General features: G+C 34.6%; 1 protein-coding gene across 1 annotated transcript; it reads left to right on the forward strand.

Moving 5' to 3' along the window:
• Nucleotides 1-26,747, forward strand: LOC121731185. Its single transcript, XM_042120540.1, has 4 exons — nt 1-456; nt 17,275-17,757; nt 21,867-22,005; nt 26,031-26,747. Exons 1-4 carry the CDS (start codon nt 253-255, stop codon nt 26,336-26,338), a joined length of 1,134 nt encoding a protein of 377 aa, XP_041976474.1. The 5' UTR covers nt 1-252; the 3' UTR covers nt 26,339-26,747.

Below are 26,747 nucleotides of genomic sequence, written 5' to 3' on the forward strand. Positions count from 1 at the left end.
GTTAGTAGTGAATTGATATTTGATAGTTGTTATCCTGTAGCGGCAACTGTATCTCATTTTCCGATTTTAGCGATCGTAAACGTTCGAATTTCGATCGACACAATAGCTACCCAGTGACAAAACGATTCAAGTGTTCGATTAGAATCCCATTGTTTGATAAATTAAAATGAAGTTTGAACTGCGTAGGTTTTTGTGTGTTAATTATTCATTAAACCGGTTTTAATTGAAGTTTGAGTGCGATAGCGCGGGACGATGGCGTTTTCGTTGAACAGGTTGAAGAATTTTCTGAATAACAACAAGGATGGGCAGCTCGCCGGCAGCGGTAGTTTGGAGCCGGAAATCGGCTTCAAACTCGCTCTACACCCGACTAACAAGAGCATGTATGTTACCGTCATAGGAGCGAGGCACCTCCCATCCCTTTTTGGACTCAGTCGCGCCCATGGATACATCGTCAAGGTAACTACGACGTGATCGTAATACAAAGTAAGAAGAAAGTAGAAACCAATTGTTTGCATTGCACCAATTGTTTTGAAAGTCCAGAAAGTATTTCACATATCGCCGCGACATTCTTCTAGCTGGCTGTCGATAAAAGAATTCGTCATAAGAGTCATAGATTATTATCAGCTATCTCTGACTCTAAAGATGACTACGAAGCTACTAGAGAGTATACTATCATTAAGACGTCATTATTATCAGTATTATGTTATCGTTCATTCGACCGTTATTTAGGTCTAAGGCAAACAAAAACCAGTTGTTTTATAAATAAACATGCCGAATTTACACTGATGGTTTCTCTACTATCGATTATATTGCTATAGGAAATAGTTTGTCAGCTTTTTCGAATGACGCAAGAGATGTATGTTTATCTGATATTACAATAATTAGGGTCAGTCGCTTTATTACATTAGACATTAGTCGACGAATATAACGTGGGCCGTTTGACTCACACAACCCACAAGGTAATGTCCTAATATTGTTTATATTCAGGTATAATACTTATATTTGTTTAAATTTCTCGGAATATAAAATGCAAGGATAGAATATAACAAAAACTCTTTAGTTGAAACTTCTTGCCACATAATTTAATATGAGATAACTAACAATCTTCATATTGAATTATCTATGTGGCAAGCCGCAAGACTAGTAACAAAGGTTTTTCTACGATATGAAAACGTAGAAAAGCATCATTTAAAATTCTTATCCATTTAAAAAATTGCTTAGCAGGATATTTTTGAAATGAAGACAACAGCAAAGTGTAGATAAAACAAAAATAAATAATAATTGCTTACTTTAACTTATTTAATTGTAGGTCAAATACATAAATAGCAATAAACTTAATAAAATAGTTTAAGTAGGAGCGCTGAATCATCCAGTAAAAAAACATAAACAGACTCGTGTCAAATAATAATAAAAACGTGGGAAAACTAGACGCTTGACTGTCTTGGTACCATTGTATTGTCTTTAAGGAAACGGAAATTACATAATTGTGTACCTTACAATTAAAATATTTCTGTTAGAAAATGTAAATAAACACTGTCCGTTTGATGTATATTTACAATAATTTATAACGTAAATTAATCGTTCTACTCCACCAATCGCGTAATTGTTTACTGTCTAGGTAGGTTACATACTAGCTAATATTATTATAAATGCGAAAGAGACGTTCGATCGCTCGCCGACGACGCTCAAACCACTGAACCGATTTTGCTGAAATCTGTTATGGAGATACTTTCAGTCCAGACATAGGATACTTTTCATCCCAGAAAAATGTACGGTTCCCGCGCGATAAACGAATTTTGGCGCAACGGAGTTGCGGGCGTCATCTAGTTTTATTATAATGCGCGGCTCCTGAGCTTTTCGACAGAAGTTAATACCAGCGCTTTTGATTGAATAATTCCGAAACATTAACCGATCAACAACCCTATTGAATGGATAACATTCCGTCAAAGAACCTTAGAAACCAGTGGAAAATCGACACTTTATCGAATCTCTGAAAAGTTGCCCCTAAATGTTACACCTAGCGGCCCCTGGCTTTTCATTATGGGTGCTCGCAAACAGATAATCAGTTTAAAAATCTTTAATCGACAATCATTACTCGTTCTAAGGTTTAATCGAAGTTAATATTCCCATTATAGACAGAGAGCGAGTGTTCGGCAGACATTAAAGTTGGCAAGCCCCATATTAAGGCCAGGTGTTTCATTTGCCGTTGATGCGATGGGCATTCATTATTCCCAACGAGGTAAATGCCCAGTGCGTTAATGGCAGATGAAACAGTATACCTGGAATTAATATGGAGCTTGCTACTTTAACGTAAGTCTGCCGTACACTCGCTCTTAGACTATTACTTAAGTAATTTGCAGATATCGCCAAATGAAGCGAAATGTAATTTACAGATAAGTCAATAAAGGGATCCGAAGATTTATTTCACCACCTGTACCAAATTGGTTTCGGCAGATGGAGATAATTTTTATTAGGCTATATTTAAATAAATGTCCTTGAAAATTAGATTTGAGTTTCAAAATCTTCATTTTAGATTCTGGTAACGAAGAACGAATCTACGACTCTACCAGTACCTATGTGCATATCTAATATGCAAGTGCATGTTTTTTTTTATGACATAAGGGGACAAACGAGCAAACGGGTCACCTGATGGAAAGCAACTTCCGTCGCCCATGGACACTCGCAGCATCAGAAGAGCTGCAAGTGCGTTGCCGGCCTTTCAAGAGGGAATAGGGAAGGGGAGGGAAGGGAAGGGAATAAGGGGTGGGTAGGGAAGGGAATAGAGTAGGGGATTGGGCCTCCGGTAAACTCACTCACTCGGCGAAACACAGCGCAAGCGCTGTTTCACACCGGTTTTCTGTGAGAACGTGGTATTTCTCCGGTCGAGCCGGCCCATTTCGTGGCGAAGCATGGCTCTCCCACGTATAAAACGTTGTTAGTTGTGTACTTGTGTGTGGCATTATTATTATTATTATTATATTATTATTATTACTTGTGTGTAAAAAAGTCGATACTGCATAGTCCATAATATACGATCTGCTACTTTTGTGACTCAGACTACAGAATAATTTATTCTGTATTCTGAGTTTTGTGACCCAAAAAGAAATGAAAGTAAAATCGTATACATATTAGATATAACGAAGATTTCTGACCGTCATAGTTCAGCTTCAGCTTTTCAGGAAGTTGCTTTCCATCAAGTGACCCTTTTGCTCGTATCCCCCTAATTTTATAAGGCTTTATCAAAAAGGTACGTTATTTTTTCTTCAACCTCAGAAGGGGTTTCTTTCGGGAAAACGAAATACTTAAGTCTGTCAGTTTGCCTAAAATCTGTTGGTATTCTAGTCTCTTGCATATCTACTGTGATTATGTCTAGAATAGGAGGAAATGGCTTTACGTAATATGTAACGAAGAAGCGATAGTGATAACGGAATTGGTTTTGAAGATAAAGTTTATGATAAGCGGTAATGACCGAGTGTCACTTGGCTGAGTGCATACAAGTATAAGGTGTAAACAATTCTGAAATACGATATATTACTGTTATGTGTTTACGTTCGTACGGTGAAGGAAAACATCGTGAGGAAACCCGCACATGGTCCCAGAGTCCAGACGTATTAGACCGGGAGATGGTGACACAAAATACTAGGTCATTTGTACCAGTATGGCGGTTCTTCAGGGGTCTAATTACGTAAAGGCAAAAAGGAAAATGATGGTCATAGCGCTCGCACCGGCGCGGCGGCCCAATCGGCGAACGCGTTGGACAAATAACGAGTGTCGAACGATTTGTTCCACAAAAATGCTTGTATTTTCAGATAGTCGAAAAAAAAGAAGTAGGCGGTAGCATAATGCCATACTTCACGGGTGTGACTTACAGCCCACCATACCGACGCGAATACATTAATTTAAATAAAACAATTCAACCATTTGTACCAGACAAATTTTTGCATAGCGATGCGGATGTATTGTTTTACAAGCTCTGTATTTTTTTTATGTATCTTTTCCAATAATTTGTTATACTAATAATAATACAAGTGTATTAAGAGATGTAATAATGTTTCCAATTGTACTTTGTAAGGGACTATGTCCTAAACTAAGAGAAAAAGAGATAGAGTTAGTAATTTTTTGTTTATCTCTATCTAATAATAGATCGACGGGCAGTGCCAATCGTAACACACACTACAACACTAAAAAGTAAACAAAAAAAAATATACAGACGAACATATAACCTCCTCCTTTTTGGAAGTCGGTTAAAAACTAAAAAACAATCTGCGAAATTAGCGTATTACCACTAATTTTATAGAGCTAATTAGCAACTTTAATCAGCATGTATTGTTTTGGACGTTTATGTTTAGGCTTTAGTAGGAAGTATGGTTATTTAGTTTTTTGGCGAAACACTGGAGTGGTAATTTTAAAATTTACTAAGTACAGAGTGCTGTTGCAAACTTTTAAGAAAATTGAGCCTTAAAGTACGGTTTCAGTTAGTTACAAATTAACAATTCATAACATAGTTAAGTATAAGTAGGAACTCATACAAAAATAAGTTAACCACAAAAAGCGATGCGTGTAAATATACATTTTTTTAATGAAATAAGCGCAGCATCAGAAGAGCTGCAGGTGCGTTGCCGGCCTTTTAAGAGGGAATAGGGTAAAAGGGGAGGGTAGGGATGGGAAGGGAAGGGAATAGGGTAGGGGATTGGGCCTCCGGTAAACTCACTCACTCGGCGAAACACAGCGCAAGCGCTGTTTCACGCCGGTTTTCTGTGAGAACGTGGTATTTCTCCGTTCGAGCCGGCCCATTCGTGCAGAAGTATGGCTCTCCCACGTCTAAGGTATACGTGGGAGAGCCATGCTTTTGTGTAATATCACGTTACTTTGATTTTAGTTACTTTGTCATAAAATGAGCTTTATTCATTATTCCGAGTTTAGCATATTCAAGAAATTTTATGTTCAGAGCGACTTTAATGTCCTCGTAAATTATTTTATGAGTTTTGCGTGTTGTTTCATACAATGAATGCCTGTTATGTCAATACAATCAACAGCATAAATCATTCCACCTGCGAAATGCGAACATTTCTTTACACTATATTTTGCCACAGCGAGCAAACATGCTCAGTACATAGGCACGTAGCGAGGAAAAATTCTACTTTGTTTCTTGTTGTTTACAATCATAATAATTATTATTCACGTAAGAATTATACTTTTGTTAAATATATTAATGCAGCCGGCATTCAGAGACGAATATTAATTAGGTAAAGTGTAAAAAAAAAAAACTCTTTCTGAACCGCACAGAACGTCCGCGTTGCGTAAAATTTTTTTACGTTTTATCGTGGAAGACGGCTTCATAATATATTTCCATGTTGTATTTTACTTCGCTGAGATATCGTTTTACCGCGGACGTCCACGATATTACCGCCACGTCCAAAATTATAAAAGCGCACATTAACGCAAAATTGTAGAACTACTCGCAAACTTTGGTAATAAAATGATTTTACCAATTTCAAAAGATTGGCTAGCCACTATAGCCACTACCTGTAAAAGTAAATACCAAAAACCCCTGCAAGCTTTGTACGAAAATTATTTTATCCATTTAAAGCTCTGAGGATCTAGGTAGGTACACTGAAAGCATAAGTTCCTAAAAGCTAATGAATAAAGCCCTGTAAAAAGACACCCACCTATAATATTATAACCCTTGGGATTTACTTAGCTCTCAAATAGTGTCTAATTAGGTATGTAACGTGTTACCTAATTACAGCTTAATGTTGTACCTCCTAGAATATTAATCCCTAAGTGCCTATACGTCGGATGCTTCTGCAGCTTTATTATTAAAAATTAAAATTAAAATTTCTTTATTTCAGACAATTACAGTCCATATTTGTTAGTGGGTAGCATAAAACTTATCCTATGTTAGTTAAGATTTTAAATAAAAAGGAAAACAAAAAGACCAGAGACAACTCAGGTGAGTCAAGTCACCCAGTTGCACCTCTCACATGCAACTCAGTGAAACGACCCAAAACTGCTGAGTCCAGCCTCCCTGCTATCATTTCCAGGATGATGTTGCAACTACCCCTTAACCTTTGTACTACAGAACATGTTTTCAAACATGCCTGAGGCACTACAGTACCGGGGTAATCGCACCAGCGCCCTGAAAATGTTATTATATTGCACTCTGAGTGCATTATAGGTTCTCTGTGTATAGTTGACCCATAGACCACTCGTGTAAAAGCTTTGACAATATGCTTTAAACAATGTGAGCTTAGCATTCAATGTACAGCGAGCGAATTTATGAGCCAGCACGTTCCCACGAGTTGACAATGCCCTCCTTTCCCTCTCTATATCCTGATCATCAGTCAAAGTATCGGTAACAATATGTCCAAGATACTTAAACTGATCAACACGATTCAACTGTACCTTATTTAAAAAGACGGGGGGGACATTTACAGGTTTCTTATTTTTACCTCTAAAAACCATTAATTTAGTCTTTTGGTCATTGTACTTTAAACCGTGCTGGTCAGCGTAAGCTTCACACATTTGCAAAAGCTTTCTCAAGCCATTGACTGAAGGGCTCAGCAGCACCATATCGTCCGCATAGCTCAAGTTGTTAACACATACTCCTTCAATGCGGCAGCCAACATTCATGCTGCTCAGCCCTACAATCAATTTATTTACAAATAGGGAGCTGAGTCCACCTTGACGAACACCAGAACTCAGTTTATACTCATCTGAATACTTATCAGCCCATTTTACAACATTTGTCTGATTATTATACCAATAAGAAAAAGTTTCTATAATTTCTGGGGGAACACCTTCTTCTTTTAACTTATTCCACAAGTGGCCATAAGAAACAAGATCAAACGCCTTGGACATATCAAGAAAACATGCATATATTGGCGTTTTCCTAGTTATATAGTAACTTACAGTGTGCTTCAGTGTTAAGATTGCACTTTCAGTTGACATGCCTGCCTGAAAACCAAATTGAGCATCATGTATTTTGATATATTGTCCAAGGCGCTCATCCAGTACTTTATCCAGCACTTTTGCAGTAATGGTGGCTAAGGATATAGGCCTATAATTTGATTTGTCTCCTATGTCACCAGTGGTGTTCTTGACAAGAGGGATTACAATGGTTTTAATCATATCAGATGGCAGATATGAATGCCTGATGCAAAATGTGTACAACATCGACAACAGTCTACTAAGGTGTGGGCCAGCGTGCTTAAAATGATCTACACTAAGCCCATCGTGGCCTGGTGACTTTCCCCGTGACATTTGTGCAATTACCTGGCCAACCTCTTTACTAGTTATTCTTGTTGATTGAGTAATATTACAGTGATCGTTAGAGGTGAAATGACATGGTGGCAGGGCAGATTTTACTTGAAAATAATTTTTAAAGATATTAGATATTTCTTTTGGATCACTTGTACCCTCCACACACGCTGGCATTATTTTCTTATTACATAATTTCTTAGTGTTTAACCAAAATTTATTAAATTGTTTAGTAGATTGCTGTTCGGCAAGTCTATCCAATTTAATTTGTTCCTGATTTGTTTGGCAAAATTTTAATCTAGACTTGAAGATTTTCCTACTTAAAATCATCTTATCATAAATTGGACCACATGAAGGTTTCCCGTTTAACACATACATCTGGTAATCTAATTTAGCCTGTTTGTGTGATTCTGCTACATATTTATTCCAGCCTAATATATATTTACAACTTGAATTTTTGGTGACCCTATTATTATAACTATGGATAGATGCCTGTGTTAATATCTTTATAATGTTATTATATAATTTGACAATAACACTTCTATGATTTAAATTACTACACATCCCATCTGCACACTGACTAAAATCTATCGGAAAATCTATTTGTTTTAAATATGTATTACAATAATTATAATAATTATCAATTTGCTCATTACTTCTTATGCCCCAGATAATATTATTATTTTTACATTGATTTTTATCTATTTGTATTTTTGTTCTAATTAATTCTAAATTAGAATTGACCAGAATTGGATAGTGGTCCGACCAGTATGTGTCATAGAGAACTTGACAACTCATTATTGTAAACCATGCACATTTACTAACCACACAATGGTCCAACCATCTTTTACAACCATGAGCTTCACTAACATAAGTATGAGTATCAGAGGACTCTCCCAGTATATCCATGTCAGCACAAACCCACTGTCTCTCACTATAGAAAACACGCAGCTCTTCATAAAAAGGTGCGGAAGGATGACCTATGTGAAGTTAGCAACCGAGTTCAAGGTAAATGATTTTTATATATGTCATTCGATTGTACCCGGAGTGTACCCGATTGTACCGCAATTAAAATCGTTTGTACCTCAATAGGGTAGAAATGGGGGGGTGATAAAATTTGCTTAGCAACCGACATAAAGATACCGGAATTTCAATGATGCCATCTGGAAGAGTATCGTTTGTACCGGATTGTACCCGTTTTTAAAGTTAATTTTTTTTTATTTTACGAAAAAAAAAACAAAAAAAAAATTTTCCCTAAAAATAAGGCTTTGTATGGAGTAGAAGGAAAGAAAGTATATAAAGCAGTTGAAATGTGTAAAAGAAGTTATTTTTTGAGGTAGATTCGTTCGGTCTTGACGAATTTTCCAATATCTTACTATAAAAGTCGGAGTTATATTTTGCAGTTTTTTTGTCGTTTGTACCTCGCCAAAACAGAAAGATTATAAAAGAAGATACTATTCACTTTAAATTCACACAAAATTTTTTGAGGTACAAACGATTTTTCATATAGTAACAACGTCAGAAATTCGATCGGTCTTGACGAATTTTCCTATAACTTACTATAAAACTTTGAGTTAAATTTTGCAACTTTTATCGTTTGTACCTCGCCAAAAGAGAAAGATTATTACTTAAAGAAGATACTATTCACTTTATTTAAACATAAAAATTTTTAAGGTACAAACGATTTTTCATATAGTAACAACGTCAGAAATTCGATCGGTCTTGCCGAATTTTCCAATAGCTTACTATAAAAGTCAGAGTTAAATTTTGCAACTTTTATCGTTTGTACCTCGCCAAAATTGAAAGATTATAAAAGAAGATACTATTCACTTCATATTCACCCAAGAAATTGTGAGGTACAAACGATTTTTCATATAGTAACAACGTCAGAGATTCTATCGGTCTTGACGATATTTCTTACATCTAACTATAAAACTCGGAGTTAAATTTTGCAATTTTTATCGTTTGTACCTAGCCAAAACCGAAAGATTATAAAAGCAGATTCTATTCACTTCATATTCACACAAAAAATTTTGAGGTACAAACGATTTTTCATATAGTAACAACGTCAGAGATTCGATCGGTCTTGACGAATTTTCGAATATCTTACTATAAAATTAAGAGTTAAATTTTGCAACTTCTATCGTTTGTACCTCGCGAGAACCGAAACATTTTAAAAGAAGATTCTATTCACTTCATATTCACTCAAAATTTTTTGAGGTACAAACGATTTTTCATATAGTAACAACGTCAGAGATTCGATCGGTCTTGACGAATTTTCCAATATCTTACTATAAAACTAAGAGTTAAATTTTGCAACTTTTATCGTTTGTACCTCGCCAAAACCGAAAGATTATAAAATAAAATACTATTCACTTCATATTTCCAAAAAAAAAATTGAGGCACAAACGATTTTTCATATAGTAACAACGTCAGAGATTCGATCGGTCTTGATGAATTTTCGAATATCTTACTATAAAACTCGGAGTCAAATTTTTCAACTTTTATCGTTTGTACCTCGCCAAAACTGAAAGATTATAAAAGAAGATATTATTCACTTCATATTTATATAAAAAAATTTGAGGTGCAAACGATTTAACATATAGTAACAACGTCAGAGATTCGATCGGTCTTGACGAATTTTCGAATATCTTACTATAAAACTCGGAGTCATATTTTGCAACTTTTGTCGTTTATACCTCGCCAAAACAGAAAAATTATTAAAGAAGATACTATTCACTTCATATTTACACTAAAAAATTTGAGGTACAAACGATTTTTCATATAGTAACAACGTCAGAGATTCGATCGGTCTTGACGAATTTTCGAATATCTTACTATAAAACTCGGAGTCATATTTTGTAACTTTTATCGTTTGTACCTCGCCAAAACCGAAAGATTATAAAATAAAATACTATTCACTTCATATTTCCAAAAAAAATTTGAGGCACAAACGATTTTTCATATAGTAACAACGTCAGAGATTCGATCGGTCTTGATGAATTTTCGAATATCTTACTATAAAACTCGGAGTCAAATTTTGCAACTTTTATCGTTTGTACCTCGCCAAAACCGAAAGATTATAAAAGAAGATACTATTCAGTTCATTTTTACACAAAAAATTTTAAGGTACAAACAATTTTTCATTTAGTAACAACGTCAGAGATTCGATCGGTCTTGACGAATTTTCGAATATCTTACTATAAAACTCGGAGTCATATTTTGCAACTTTTGTCGTTTGTACCTCAAAAAAACCGAAAGATTATAAAAGAAGATATTATTCACTTCATTTTAATATAAAAAATTTTGAGGTACAAACGATTTTTCATGTAGTAACAACGTCAGAGATTCGATCGGTCTTGACGAATTTTCGAATATCTTACTATAAAACTCGGAGTCAAATTTTGCAACTTTTATCGTTTGTACCTCGCCAAAACAGAAAAATTATTAAAGAAGATACTATTCACTTCATATTCACTCAAAATTTTTTGAGGTACAAACGATTTTTCATATAGTAACAACGTCAGAGATTCGATCGGTCTTGACGAATTTTCGAATATCTTACTATAAAACTCGGAGTCAAATTTTGCAACTTTTATCGTTTGTACCTCGCCAAAACCGAAAGATTATAAAAGAAAATACTATTCACTTCATATTTCCTAAAAAAATTTGAGGCACAAACGATTTTTCATATAGTAATAACGTCAGAGATTCGATCGGTCTTGACGAATTTTCGAATATCTTACTATAAAACTCGGAGTCAAATTTTGCAACTTTTGTCGTTTGTACCTCGCCAAAACAGAAAAATTATTAAAGAAGATACTATTCACTTCATATTTACACAAAAAAAGTTAAAGTACAAGCGATTTTTCATATAGTAACAACGTCAGATATTCGATCGGTCTTGACGAATTTTCCTATACCTTACTATGAAACTAGGAGTTAAATTTTGTGACATTTATCGTTTGTACCTCGCCAAAACAGAAAGATTATTAAAGAAGACACTATTTTCCTTATACTTACTGAAAACTTCATGAGGTACAAACGATTTTTCACATAGTAACAGCGTCAGAGATTCGATCGGTCTTGACGAATTTTCCTATACCTTACTATGAAACTAGGAGTTAAATTTTGTAACATTTATTGTTTGTACCTCGCCAAAACAGAAAGATTATTAAAGAAGATACTATTTTCTTTATATAAACTGAAAAATTCATGAGGTACAAACGATTTTTCATATAATAACAACGTCAGAGATATGGGAAAATTCTTCAAGAACGGTCGAACCGTTCTTGAAGAATTTTCCCATATCTTACTTTAAAACTTGGAGTTAAATTTTGTAAGATTTATCGTTTGTACCTCGCCAAAACAGAAAGATTATTAAAGAAGATACTATTCACTTTATACTCACATAAAATTTTTTGAGGTACAAACGATTTTTCATATAGTAACAACGTCAGAGATTCGATCGGTCTTGACGAATTTTCGAATATCAAAATTTTTTATATAAATATGAAGTTAATAATATCTTCTTTTATAATCTTTCGGTTTTGGCGAGGTACAAACGATAAAAGTTGCAAAATATGACTCCGAGTTTTATAGTAAAATATTCGAAAATTCGTCAAGACCGATCGAATCTCTGACGTTGTTACTATATGAAAAATCGTTTGTACCTCAATTTTTTTTGTAAGTATGAAGTGAGTAGTATCTTCTTTAATAATTTTTCGGTTTTGGCGAGGTACAAACGATAAAAGTTGCAAAAAGTTTTATAGTAAGATATTCGAAAATTCGTCAAGACCGATCGAATCTCTGACGTTGTTACTATATGAAAAATCGATTGTACCTCAAATTTTTTTGTGTAAATATGAAGTGAATAGTATTTTCTTTTATAATGTTTCGGTTTTGGCGAGGTACAAACTATGAAAGTTGCAAAATATGACTCCGAGTTTTATAGTAAGATATTCGAAAATTCGTCAAGACCGATCGAATCTCTGACGTTGTTACTATATGAAAAATCGTATGTACCTCAAATTTTTTTGTGTAAATATGAAGTGAATAGTATCTTCATTAATAATTTTTCTGTTTTGGCGAGGTACAAAGGACAAAAGTTGCAAAATTTAACTCTGACTTTTATAGTAAGCTATTGGAAAATTCGGCAAGACCGATCGAATTTCTGACGTTGTTACTATATGAAAAATCGTTTGTACCTTAAAAAAATTTATGTTGAAATAAAGTGAATAGTATCTTCTTTAATAATCTTTCTGTTTTGGCGAGGTACAAACGATAAAAGTTGCAAAATTTAACTCAAAGTTTTATAGTAAGTTATAGGAAAATTCGTCAAGACCGATCGAATTTCTGACGTCGTTACTATATGAAAAATCGTTTGTACCTCAAAAAATTTTGTGTGAATTTAAAGTGAATAGTATCTTCTTTTATAATCTTTCTGTTTTGGCGAGGTACAAACGACAAAAGTTGCAAAATTTGACTCCGAGTTTTATAGTAAGATATTCGAAAATTCGTCAAGACCGATCGAATCTCTGACGTTGTTACTATATGAAAAATCGTTTGTACCTCAAAAAATTTAGAGTGAATATGAAGTGAATAGTATCTTCTTTTGTAATCTTTCGGTTTTGGTGAGGTACAAACGATAAAAGTTGCAAAATTTGACTCGAGTTTTATAGTAAGATATTCGAAAATTCGTCAAGACCGATCGAATCTCTGACGTTGTTACTATATGAAAAATCGTTTGTACCTTAACTTTTTTTGTGTAAATATGAAGTGAATAGTATCTTCTTTTATAATCTTTCCGTTTTGGCGAGGTACAAACGATAAAAGTTGCAAAATATGACTCCGAGTTTTATAGTAAGATATTCGAAAATTCGTCAAGACCGATCGAATCTCTGGCGTTGTTACTATATGAAAAATCGTTTGTACCTCAAATTTTTAGTGTAAATATGAAGTGAATAGTATCCACTTTTATAATCTTTCGGTTTTGGCGAGGTACAAACGATAAAATTTGCAAAATATGACTCCGAGTTTTGTAGTAAGATATTCGAAAATTCGTCAAGACCGATCGAATCTCTGACGTTGTTACTATATGAAAAATCGTTTGTACCTCAATTTTTTTTGTAAGTATGAAGTGAGTAGTATCTTCTTTAATAATTTTTCGGTTTTGGCGAGGTACAAACGATAAAAGTTGCAAAAAGTTTTATAGTAAGATATTCGAAAATTCGTCAAGACCGATCGAATCTCTGACGTTGTTACTATATGAAAAATCGATTGTACCTCAAATTTTTTTGTGTAAATATGAAGTGAATAGTATTTTCTTTTATAATGTTTCGGTTTTGGCGAGGTACAAACTATGAAAGTTGCAAAATATGACTCCGAGTTTTATAGTAAGATATTCGAAAATTCGTCAAGACCGATCGAATCTCTGACGTTGTTACTATATGAAAAATCGTATGTACCTCAAATTTTTTTGTGTAAATATGAAGTGAATAGTATCTTCATTAATAATTTTTCTGTTTTGGCGAGGTACAAAGGACAAAAGTTGCAAAATTTAACTCTGACTTTTATAGTAAGCTATTGGAAAATTCGGCAAGACCGATCGAATTTCTGACGTTGTTACTATATGAAAAATCGTTTGTACCTTAAAAAAATTTATGTTGAAATAAAGTGAATAGTATCTTTTTTAATAATCTTTCTGTTTTGGCGAGGTACAAACGATAAAAGTTGCAAAATTTAACTCAAAGTTTTATAGTAAGTTATAGGAAAATTCGTCAAGACCGATCGAATTTCTGACGTCGTTACTATATGAAAAATCGTTTGTACCTCAAAAAATTTTGTGTGAATTTAAAGTGAATAGTATCTTCTTTTATAATCTTTCTGTTTTGGCGAGGTACAAACGACAAAAGTTGCAAAATTTGACTCCGAGTTTTATAGTAAGATATTCGAAAATTCGTCAAGACCGATCGAATCTCTGACGTTGTTACTATATGAAAAATCGTTTGTACCTCAAAAAATTTAGAGTGAATATGAAGTGAATAGTATCTTCTTTTGTAATCTTTCGGTTTTGGTGAGGTACAAACGATAAAAGTTGCAAAATTTGACTCGAGTTTTATAGTAAGATATTCGAAAATTCGTCAAGACCGATCGAATCTCTGACGTTGTTACTATATGAAAAATCGTTTGTACCTTAACTTTTTTTGTGTAAATATGAAGTGAATAGTATCTTCTTTTATAATCTTTCCGTTTTGGCGAGGTACAAACGATAAAAGTTGCAAAATATGACTCCGAGTTTTATAGTAAGATATTCGAAAATTCGTCAAGACCGATCGAATCTCTGGCGTTGTTACTATATGAAAAATCGTTTGTACCTCAAATTTTTAGTGTAAATATGAAGTGAATAGTATCTTCTTTTATAATCTTTCGGTTTTGGCGAGGTACAAACGATAAAATTTGCAAAATATGACTCCGAGTTTTGTAGTAAGATATTCGAAAATTCGTCAAGACCGATCGAATCTCTGACGTTGTTACTATATGAAAAATCGTTTGTGCCTCAAATTTTTTTTTGGAAATATGAAGTGAATAGTATTTTATTTTTTAATCTTTCGGTTTTGGCGAGGTACAAACGATAAAAGTTGCAAAATTTGACTCCGAGTTTTATAGTAAGATATTCGAAAATTCATCAAGACCGATCGAATCTCTGACGTTGTTACTACATGAAAAATTGTTTGTGCCTCAAATTTTTTTTTGGAAATATGAAGTAAATAGTATCTTCTTTTATAATCTTTCGGTTTTGGCGAGGTACAAACGATAAAAGTTGCAAAATTTGACTCCGAGTTTTATAGTAAGATATTCGAAAATTCATCAAAACCGATCGAATCTCTGACGTTGTTACTATATGAAAAATCGTTTGTGCCTCAAATTTTTTTTTGGAAATATGAAGTGAATAGTATTTTATTTTATAATCTTTCGGTTTTCGCGAAGTACAAACGATAGAAGTTGCAAAATTTAACTCTTAGTTTTATAGTAAGATATTCGAAAATTCGTCAAGACCGATCGAATCTCTGACGTTGTTACTATATGAAAAATCGTTTGTACCTCAAAATTTTTTGTCTGAATATGAAGTGAATAGAATCTCCTTTTATAATCTTTCGGTTTTGGCTAGGTACAAACGATAAAAATTGCAAAATTTAACTCCGAGTTTTATAGTTAGATGTAAGAAATTTCGTCAAGACCGATAGAATCTCTGACGTTGTTACTATATGAAAAATCGTTTGTACCTCACAATTTCTTGGGTGAATATGAAGTGAATAGTATCTTCTTTTATAATCTTTTAATTTTGGCGAGATACAAACGATAAAAGTTGCAAAATTTAACTCTGACTTTTATAGTAAGCTATTGGAAAATTCGGCAAGACCGATCGAATTTCTGACGTTGTTACTATATGAAAAATCGTTTGTACCTTAAAAAAATTTATGTTAAAATAAAGTGAATAGTATCTTCTTTAATAATCTTTCTGTTCTGGCGAGGTACAAACGATAAAAGTTGCAAAATTTAACTCAAAGTTTTATAGTAAGTTATAGGAAAATTCGTCAAGACCGATCGAATTTCTGACGTCGTTACTATATGAAAAATCGTTTGTACCTCAAAAAATTTTGTGTGAATTTAAAGTGAATAGTATCTCCTTTTATAATCTTTCTGTTTTGGCGAGGTACAAACGACAAAAACACTGCAAAATATAACTCCGACTTTTATAGTAAGATATTGGAAAATTCGTCAAGACCGAACGAATCTACCTCAAAAAATAACTTCTTTTACACATTTGAACTGCTTTATATACTTTCTTTCCTTCTACTCCATACAAAGCCTTATTTTTAGGGAAAAATTTTTTTTGTTTTTTTTTCGTAAAATAAAAAAAAATTAACTTTAAAAACGGGTACAATCCGGTACAAACGATACTCTTCCAGATGGCATCATTGAAATTCCGGTATCTTTATGTCGGTTGCTAAGCAAATTTTACCACCCCCCCATTTCTACCCTATTGAGGTACAAACGATTTTAATTGCGGTACAATCGGGTACACTCCGGGTACAATCGAATGACATATATAAAAATCATTTACCTTGAACTCGGTTGCTTACTTCACATAGGTGGAAGGATGCGCATTATAATAACCTAACATATACACTGTTGTACATATACCTAACATATAATTAATTATATTAATTTATATTAATATTGTTGGTATACATAATGATTTCTTAGGTTTACGCGAGTATCACTCATTATATTACAAGGTTCAAACACTTACGGATTTTGTCGCGGAGCACTTTTATTAATCCCGACGTTAACGTCGGGAACGACAAAATCCGTAAGTGTTTGAACCTTGTAATATAATTGTTGGTATAATCCACGAGATTACAGTATAAAACTTAAATTGATAAATAGAGAATAAATGAAATTTACTATGAGTCAGGATCAAGAAGTTATTGAACATAATAGCTTAAATTTATTTCTTACCAGCGAAAACTTGTTATTGGCATATCGTTATTTAATTTGTATTAAGTATTACCATTATAATTATAAGCTGCAAGTTTTCTCAATAAAATAAAATAAATAATATTAGATACATATAACGTAAATACAATATACACAAAACATTATCGGAATAAACATTGAAATTTAAATTAACTATGAAGTATGAACACAATAAAAATGTTGCACACACAGTAGACACGATTCACGACGTAGTTAGGTTCTTTTACCATCAGGATTATGTATTAAAATCTGGATGGGCCATATGACATAATTATAGCACATACTTTGGGCAATGGGCTCTTGAATCCGGAAACACATAGTATATTAGGTACCTTACTTTTTATCACGATATAGTTAAGCGTGTCCTTAGGTTTACAGTCTTAAAATATAAATTTAGAGTCGTGAACAAATTTTCGTAACAGGATAAACATTTTGGTAATTCTGTCATAACCGAACCATTCTTATTTTCAGGTCAAGGTTTTCCCTGGCGATAACAAATATGAAACTTCCCTACAAGAAAGTTCGTGGCCGCTATGGAACGAAGATTTCAAATTCCAACTGAAACTTAAAGATTCCAAGAAAAGTACCGATAAAATCGATCTTCAGAGTTTGGTGGCGGGCCATTTTCTTTCATTAACAATCTACGCTGTTCTAGAAGCGCCAAAGCAGGAAATAGACAGAAGAAAGAGCACGAAAGAAACAAAAACAAAGATAAACGAGGAGGAACCGAAATCTAAGAGTATTTTTGATAAGACCTTTAGTTTTAAGTCCACGAAAGCGGAGGCGGTCATCCAGAAATCGCTTCTAGAGAAGAGACGGACTGTGGGTGCGGCGACGTGGAATTTCGATTCCAAACTATTCCAGAATGACCTAAAGAATGGACTGATAGGAACCCCAGACATCTGGAGACCTATCAACGCGATTGCCAGTGGATTGTCAGCCGCTGATTCGAGAGTAAGTCGTCTTATCCGCTTTACTAAACTCATTTTAATATCGTTTAAACTCTGCAGTAATACATATAGTATAGATCTACATTGTGTATAGAAACGTTAAGGTGTTTCCTCACCGGGAGCATTCGCTTGTAATGTAATGTTACAGTGTCGAGCATTACATCCTGTGAGGGAGGAGAACCGAGCATTTCAATGCGCACCTTGTAATGATGCAGTGTAATATCTTGATACAATTTGTAATATAAATGCAATGTGACAGTAAATACTAAAAATGTCACGAATATTCGGCAACTATTCGGTATTCGGCCTATTCGGCTTCTTTTTTTGCTATTCGGTATTTGGCCGAATAATACGTTCTGTTCGGCCGAATACCGAATACCAAATCATGTAAAAAACACACGTTTTATTAGTCAAAACTATGTATTTATTTCGAAATTACGAAACTTTAGTAATTAAAATTTATCAGTGGTAAGTTGTGATAGATAAAACAAACTTTTCAGCATTTTTTGGTAGCAAACGATTACGCTTTTCATTGTAAATGTTACCAGCATCAGAAAATAACCTCTCATTATATAATATGCTACTTCCAGCTGGGCTAGCATGGCCACCGGTAGAAATGCGAAAGTATAGACAAACTGTGGACATAAACTTAAGGTGCCGTTCCGAAGATCGGAACTCAAATAACTCGTTTTTTTTTATATCTATGGACGCTTCACACCACGTCAGTCTGGCCCTGTGGTAAGTACCTGAAGGACTTGTGTTACAGGTACCAGACAACGGAAATATATTTAATACTTTTATACTATACATATATTTAAGATTTTTATTATATGATACACATATTTAATACACATCCATGACCCAGGAACTTGAAAACTTTTTGTTCCGTCGGCGGGACTCGAACCCGCGACCCCCGGCTTGAGCTACCAACGCGCTCACCACTGAGCCACAGAGGTCGTCAAACGGTTTGAAAACGCAACGAGGAAAACAGTTTGCGACTTGTCTTAATCCAGCTACCGCGCCCCCGAAAAGTATGTATTTCGTGCCGAATATTAGGCGGCCGAATATTCGGCGCCTCGGCCGACAGCGTTACCGAATATTCGGTATTCGGTATTCGGCTTATTCACTATTCGTGGCATCCCTAGTAGCATTGAATGTTCAAAGTCGAATCTATAACATTACATTACACGCGAATGCTCGTCAGTCAGGGAGGTAGTATTGTAATTTGTAATGTAATGCTCAAAGTCTCAAACACGAATCTATATTCTATGTATAATGTTATTACTTATTACACGTGAATGCTCCCGGTGAGGGAGCACCTTTACATACACACACACAGTGTAAATCTTTTTATAACTCCACTTTAAATCAACTTGAGCATTTATTAGTTAATTATTGCATTTTAATGGCTGTAACGATTAAAAATTCAATCGCTCTTTGTTCTTCTCCAAGTGGTACGTGATCAGTAATTAAATGTTTAACACAAAGAACTGAATTAATTGAGTATTGACGATTGCGTCCAGTTTAAATTTTCAATTAATACGAAACAAGAATCTTTGCCGCATCTAGGTATGTGATGACTTTAATTTACAAGACACTCAAAAGGTCAAAAATAAACTAGAAGGTGAAATAGTTTCTTATCAGCTAATTACTAGATAACCATGCTAAACGGAATTGCAGGAACAAATACTGTTTTTGCAATGATAACAAATTCTATTTTCAAAATACAAATATATTCCTGTTTTTTTTTTAATTAATTTTATTCAAAGGTAAAGAACAAAAGAAGTAAATTTCATACAACATATTTAATGAAGTTTTAAAATCGTATGAATGTATGATGTCATCTTGTCAAGTAGTCGGTAATCGTTTGATTTGTACCAAGGAAGGCACTACGGTTCATTCGGAGTTATATTGCCGCTAATATAGTCCTAACGTATTTGGAATAAAGATCCTTTCAAAGATATAATATTTCTGAACGGAGTGTAGGAGAATAGCGACGACCTCGGACGCTCCTTGCACGATGACCTATCATTATTTTCTGACGTAAGACTACCTTGGCTTGTTTTTCTTGCGCCGAATCCTAATTCTGACTTGCAGTATGTATGTTTAAATGTATGTTACTATACCAGACTTATAAGAAACGACGCAAAAACTTGATGGTTCCGTTTAGTCACAATTCAGTAAATACATAAGGGTTAGATAAACCAAAACAATGAAGATGCATTAATATTGAAATAGCCAAGTACTCTGCAAGTTGACATTTGAATTTTGTATCGCGCTTACGCGTCTCGCCTCGTTGCGACTCGCGTCGGTACTCGGTTCGTCAGCCCCATTTTAAAGTTAATATACCTAATGGGAGCACTATTTAATAAAACCCTTTTTACGATATAAGTAAGTAGCAAGGTATCTACTAGGTAGATAAGTCAATTGATATCTTCTACTTGGCACGTCTTTAAATAGCGTTACGCGGTAATGTGATTACTTTACAAGTAACCACCCACCACAGGCTTAGTATTATTAATTCATAATAGCAAAGTTAAAATTTACACTTTCACCTACTAGTATTTTCAAAACGTATTTTCATTACAACAATTGGTCCCAATCTTCGATCGATTCAAATCTGGAACGCCATCGGATTGACATCCAATCCAATTACCAAGGATTGACACTGTCAAGTGGATCCAATACGGTCCATGACATTTACAACTGTCAAAATGTAATAATTTAGACCCGAATTCGTAATGAAATCCCCGTTGATGTATTGTGCCAAAGGTTACCAATTTCACTACATGACTAGTGTTGCGCTGAATAGAAAATGTGTTACTGTGTGTGTGTGTGCAGCCGCTATAATTCAACTGTAAACTTTATAGCTTCAAAATAATCCCCTTGCTAGCAGAATTTGCTTTGGAGAAGGAGGTAGTTGTAGTAAATCTATCTATTTGTTTGGTTTGGCAACTACTTAGGTCTTAGGTATTAGGATTATTTATAAATTATATCTACCTAATCTAATTTGATTGACCTATGACTCCTTACACTTAGGAAAGTAATTTACTGTTATGAATATATTTTTAGGGTTCCGTACCCAAAGGGTTAAAAAACGGGACCCTATTACTGAGACTACGATGTCTGTCCGTCTGTCTGTCTGTCTCCAGGTTCTCCCATACAACAAACGTTATTTTTTTTGGCCTTTTTTGCTCGTAAACCGTAATCAATAATCGTAACAGCTAGGCACTTGAAATTTACATCAAGACCTTAGTTATATGTCTACTTTAATAAATAATAATAATATTAAAAAAAACAACATAGGAAAATTTTGGACTAACTTTCCTATGTAACGATTAACGGTACGGAACCCTTCGTGCGCGAGTCCGACTCGCACTTGGCCGATTATTTATTAAACCTATTAGAATTATTATAACAAGGCAGGTTCATAATACAATATAGCATTCACCCTTAAACATAAACCTTGTACCGAATAAGATTCGGAATTCCTACCGAATATTTGAACATCCCTATTGATGTAACAGGGGATCAATCGTTGTCATGTTGAAGGGCCGTTTTAGCTTATAATCTCGAGTATCATCCTGGAATGAGAATTACGAACATGCTCTTCTCTCAACAAAAAATAAAGGCGACATTTCGGTACCGATCAGCAATAAATCAGCTTTCTTCTTGGTATTAATAGTCAATACGCACTGCCTATGCCTCAAAGTATAGGCTGCTCACAATTTTAAGGTCGCTCGGCAAGATTGGAGAGGCCAATTTACTATTAACATATCACCGATTCATCGCGACATACTAAAAACCTTCCAGAGAGACCTAAAAATAAAACAACGTGTCTTCTCATATTGTACGCGACACACACATGTACATAATAAAGAGGTTAGCACTAATCACTGTGCAGAAACTAATAAACAAACTAACATCAAGTTTACCTAATTTTGTGTTAGTTAGCAATCAGTATATCTTTGGAATCTTCCTAAGCTTACAAGGTTGACGAATCCGCTGAACATTCTCGACCCTATTACCATTGTAATACGACTATATACATTTCAAACCTCAGATTGAAAACCACCTCTACCTCACCACTCTAACCGTAACCTCTACTTCCAGCGCGAGAACAAGAAGGGTCAGCTAGAAGTGACACTGCTGTATACTGGCAGCGAGGACGGCCTCAACGACGTTGTGCAGCTCACCGTCAACCGCCTGAGGTGCTCCGTCCAGACCATGCAGGAGCAGGAGCAGTATAAAGGTACAACCAGAAGTCTTCTCTCTTCTAGCGCGAGAGCAAAAAGGGTCAGCTGAAGGCGATGCTGCGGCAACCGCTTGAGGTGCAGTGTTCAGACCATGTAGGAGCAGTATAAAGGTACACTTATCTTAATGGCAGTTATAAAATAAAACCTCCGAAGCTCTCAATTGGTGATCAGGTACTGATGATGAATATGTTAGTTCTACGATTAAAAACGGTTTAACCGCTTGGACTCTACGATGCTATAGGGCACATGCACACGAAAAGAGCTCATGCTCAATAAATATCTAGAGAAAAACAGTTGAAAATCCAGCAGGGGCTTTCACGACTTCTAGTCCTGAGGTTAGTATTATTTGTTTGGAATTGAAACAGCGCCTGTTATGGCAAACAATGGGTATAAATTCTACACCATGTCATGAAAAAAGACGTAAACGTGCTTGCGGTGAGATGAGATCGGATCACACAACGATCTTCAGATCTAGTCTAAAATTTGAAGCCAATCAATACCTAAGTGACTATCAGCTTATATCACAAATAAAACAGTTATTAAGATCATTCATGTAAGTCACAGTAGACTGTCATATTATCTTCAGCTTAACTTATAGTCGGCCAAATTCGGAGTCAATTGACGCCAGAATTCACTAATTTATTGCAATTTGTACCAATTTTCCCGCATTTCTTACGATAGAGACGCTATAATAAAGTACCTAATACAACTAATACCTATCAGTACATCTTTTCAGATTTTCATATTGAATGCAAATGTCTCTACAAGGTAGATATGTCTGTAGCTGATTTAAAAATAACTTATGAAGTATGCAGGTGCTTTACATAATAATATTTTAATAAGCAGCTATTGTTTCTTTATGGAATAAGCGATTCTTTCCAGTTATTTGAGTAAATATACAGTATTTAATTTAAACTCATAGCGGGAGTTACCTGGAGTAGAGTAGCCAGGGACAGAGTTGAATGGAGGAGATTGGAGGAGGCCTTTGCCAAATGGCATACGGAGCAGCATGCAAAATAAACAATAATTATTAGAAGTAAGATTAGATATAATATATAAAATATATGTAATAGTATAGTAATGTAGTAGTTAAGTAGTGTTATGCTCTTTAAGAATGGCTATAAATAAAATAAAAATAACAGTATTTAATTTGGTATCGAAGAGTACTCAACAATCAACATATTGTACTGTCAGTCGAAGTAGGAATTCTTTGGATTGCCTTTCAACGTTTCTATCAAAGTTTCTTCATTCGTAACCTAGGTATGCGGTTTTTTTTCTACAAAATATGTAAATACCAAATACCACGAGTTTAAGAATGCAATAGTAAGGTTATAAGTTCATCACACTGTGAACCTTAGTCAAGGGCGAATGTGATATATTTAACGAGGTTGTTCTGTGGTTGCCGTTTGAGGTGCGACATTTTAATACGTACTTTATTACGCAGTGGAATATAATATTATAAGAACATTAAGCACATTCTGCCTGAACATACATTATACAGCCCATTTCAACGCTCGTTTCACGTTTTATAAGGCCTGCTAAAGATGAGATAACTAGTATAAATTCTTCGCACTTTTACGCCTCGCTCTTTATTTTGCGATCTCACTGGTTTTTGTGAGGTTTTCATTTCATCGCATTACATAAATTACGTTGTTGCAAAATTTATAATATATTCAAAGGTACTACACTAGTGGGTGCTGATTGCTGACTTTGTTTTGCAGATGAACGTCAAAAAAATCTCAGTTTTCAACTCCGTTTCTTATATTTGCGTCTCCCTTTTCTCAATAAAGGGGAATCACACAGCTTACATTGTGTTGTACAAAATAAAATCGAGGCCTTTTGTACTTGTTTAGCCTTGGATTGAATTTGTGCGACAAGTAAATATTGACTTAAGAAAGGGTTACAATGTTTGTATCTGAGATTTACAGGGAAACCTTGTTAAATAAGTACACTTAAATAATGAATTGAATCAATAAATAAATGTATCAGAATAATTGTGTGTCTAGTTGAATGAGTTTTAATAATTAAAACTAATTTTCATTAGGTCGTAAGAAACTTAATGTGTGTAGTTAAAGTTATTCTAGGCAATTTCTCTAACTTACAATAATTTTGTGTATTAGGCTAGGAATAATAAAAACTAATCAGGTATAATATGGAAATTTAATTAAGATATAAGGTCACAGAATATATATTAGAAGTACCAAATAAGGTTCACAATTTCCTCATTACCGAAAATACAATACAATTTAATATAACAATTTATGAAATGTTGTACGCAGTGTTAGGGGCCCCTGTTGTCTGTTGCACCCTGAATCCTGTAGGCCTACTACAAATATAATACGCGCTCCCGATAAGTACTTCCCGCTGCGCCCCAGAGATGTTTTTCAATGTAGTAAAAAAAATCTACAGCCGAACATATAACCTGCTTTTTGGAAGCCAGTTGAAAAACAAGGGTGCAGTTATAAGCTCGCACAGGGCGCAAAAAAGGCTATTTACGGCACTGAACGTAATTTCTCGTTTGTTAGGTAGGAGTTTTGAGTGCAAACGGTTACTACATACGTTTCGTTGTCCCAATACTAGGTGACGCCCGGACCTCTATTGCGCCAAAAGCCGTTTGTCGCGCGGGAACCGCACATTTTGTCGCAACAAAATTTATCGTATATTCTTTCCTGAAATTCGATGTATCTCCATACCCAACAAAATCGGTTCAACGGTTTCAGTGTGAAGAGATTACAGACAGACACACTTTCGCATTTATAATATAAGTAAGTATGGATTGATATTCCAATATCAACTATCCTCTAGTAGATTTTTTAACTATTTTACTTGAAACCCGGACAGAATCTCTATAGACCATTTAATGGCCATACCCTACTTGATGGCCATACTAGCCGAGTCTACAGATATTGTAATCGGATTCTATATTCAAGTCTGAAGTATAAAGCTAAAGAGCCAGTGACTTCGAAGTAAAGCGATAGCTAAACTATAAGATATAAATAAATTCTCAACAATACGACTACGTTTTCAATTCCAAGACTTTCTTTTGTCTGAAACTCGATTTTCTCAAATGTCATGTAACATGTTGGGTTTGAGAAACTGCTTTCTACACTGTTGACGAAGGGTAACAGACTAAAAGTACTTATTCCTTTATTTACCTCAAGAAAGTAAATCCCGTTCTTCAATTTCGTTTTCATCTATCTTGTCCTAAACAATCAGGATGATGTATGTACAAAGACCAGTAAATTTTGCACTTGTGTATCTGCATTTGACAAAATTTTTCATCAGAGTTATTCTTGAAAATATTATTGTAAATAGTTTCTGTTTTTAAAATTACACAACGTCTCTTCTGCATGATGAAATTAATATTTGACACTGTATCCTCCTAAAATATGTACAAATGTTAAGGGGGCGACTAACCCTAAAGTATCGATTTTATAATTCATTTTTATACTTGAAATTAAGCCCCGAATTGAATTGAATTCATTTTCTAAAATTAGATACTTCATTATATTTCCGAGAACTCGATCTGAGCAAAACACGATATCTTAAAATTTTCTCGATAGAAAAAAATCACAAAGATGCATCAAATTTTCACGAATTTTTCATTTATTGCTATAACCGTGCATTCAACTAAGTTAATATTTTAATACATTTTGTAATATTCTATCATTGAGAGATCGACCTAGCGGATTTTTAAAATGCTATATATTTATCGAGTTCTTGAGAATCCGCGTCGTCCTTTTTCACCTGGCATATGAAAGACGGGCGTGAGTGTGAAGAGAGGAGGACGATGTTTGATTTTTTGGGTTAGTCGCCCTCTTAACATCAATGAACCACTTTTTGACTTTATTCGGTCCGCACGGTCTGCGTAGTGCTTCGTACTTAAAACGATACCATTTGACAATACACGCAGATCGCCCAATGGTATCGTTTTAAGCACGAAGCACTACGCAGGTGCGGCCCGGGCATTCGAATAATGAAAACAATTTAAGTTTCTAATCTTCCAATGTATTATTTTCAGCGCCGCTGTACCTAAAAGCGACGATCTTGGAAGCCAACAAGGCAGAATGCTACTGGAAGAGCGACAGATTTCTACCGACCATCTCCGCAAGATGGGATCCTAAGTCCTCCACAGTAAAACTAAACGTGTTCAAGGCTAATCTAGACAAAGTTAGTATCTACATAAGTCTAGGCTGTAAAACCAAGATGGCGAAGAAGGAAATGCTAGGAAAAGCGCATATAGAGGAGAAATCTCCGTACGCCGATAGCTGGAGGGAATGTCTTCGACAGCCGGGCATACCAAAGACGTTTTGGGTAAACTTTGAGTGATTGTAAATGTTTGTATGAAGTATTAACCGACGTATTCTGGTTGTGATATGTTTGTAAATGATAAGTTGTTTATCAGACTCTATGTGAGTTACTGTGGATTCGAGATGGGGACCAGCGAAATTATTTTGTGTTTCGGTGTCAAGACATATTTAATGGTCGTTTTAGCAAATTGAAAAGTCAATCTGGTTGTTATTTTCTATAATGATTCAACAGCGTAGCTGCATTAAAACAAGCATTAAAAGGGCCCCGTATCAGAGTTTTCTAGGCCTAATCAGTTTTTTCTGTATACTTTTTAAGAGTCCGGGTGCCATCGCAATTCTCATACAAACGTAACGTAACATACAAGATCATTTCCCGTACGAGAATTTTTACCAAATTTGAGTTATTATTCAGCTTAAGATAGGAATTA

The sequence above is a fragment of the Aricia agestis genome, chromosome 10 (genome assembly GCF_905147365.1).
Source record: "Aricia agestis chromosome 10, ilAriAges1.1, whole genome shotgun sequence".
In the NCBI taxonomy this organism is placed as follows: Eukaryota; Metazoa; Arthropoda; class Insecta; order Lepidoptera; family Lycaenidae; genus Aricia; species Aricia agestis.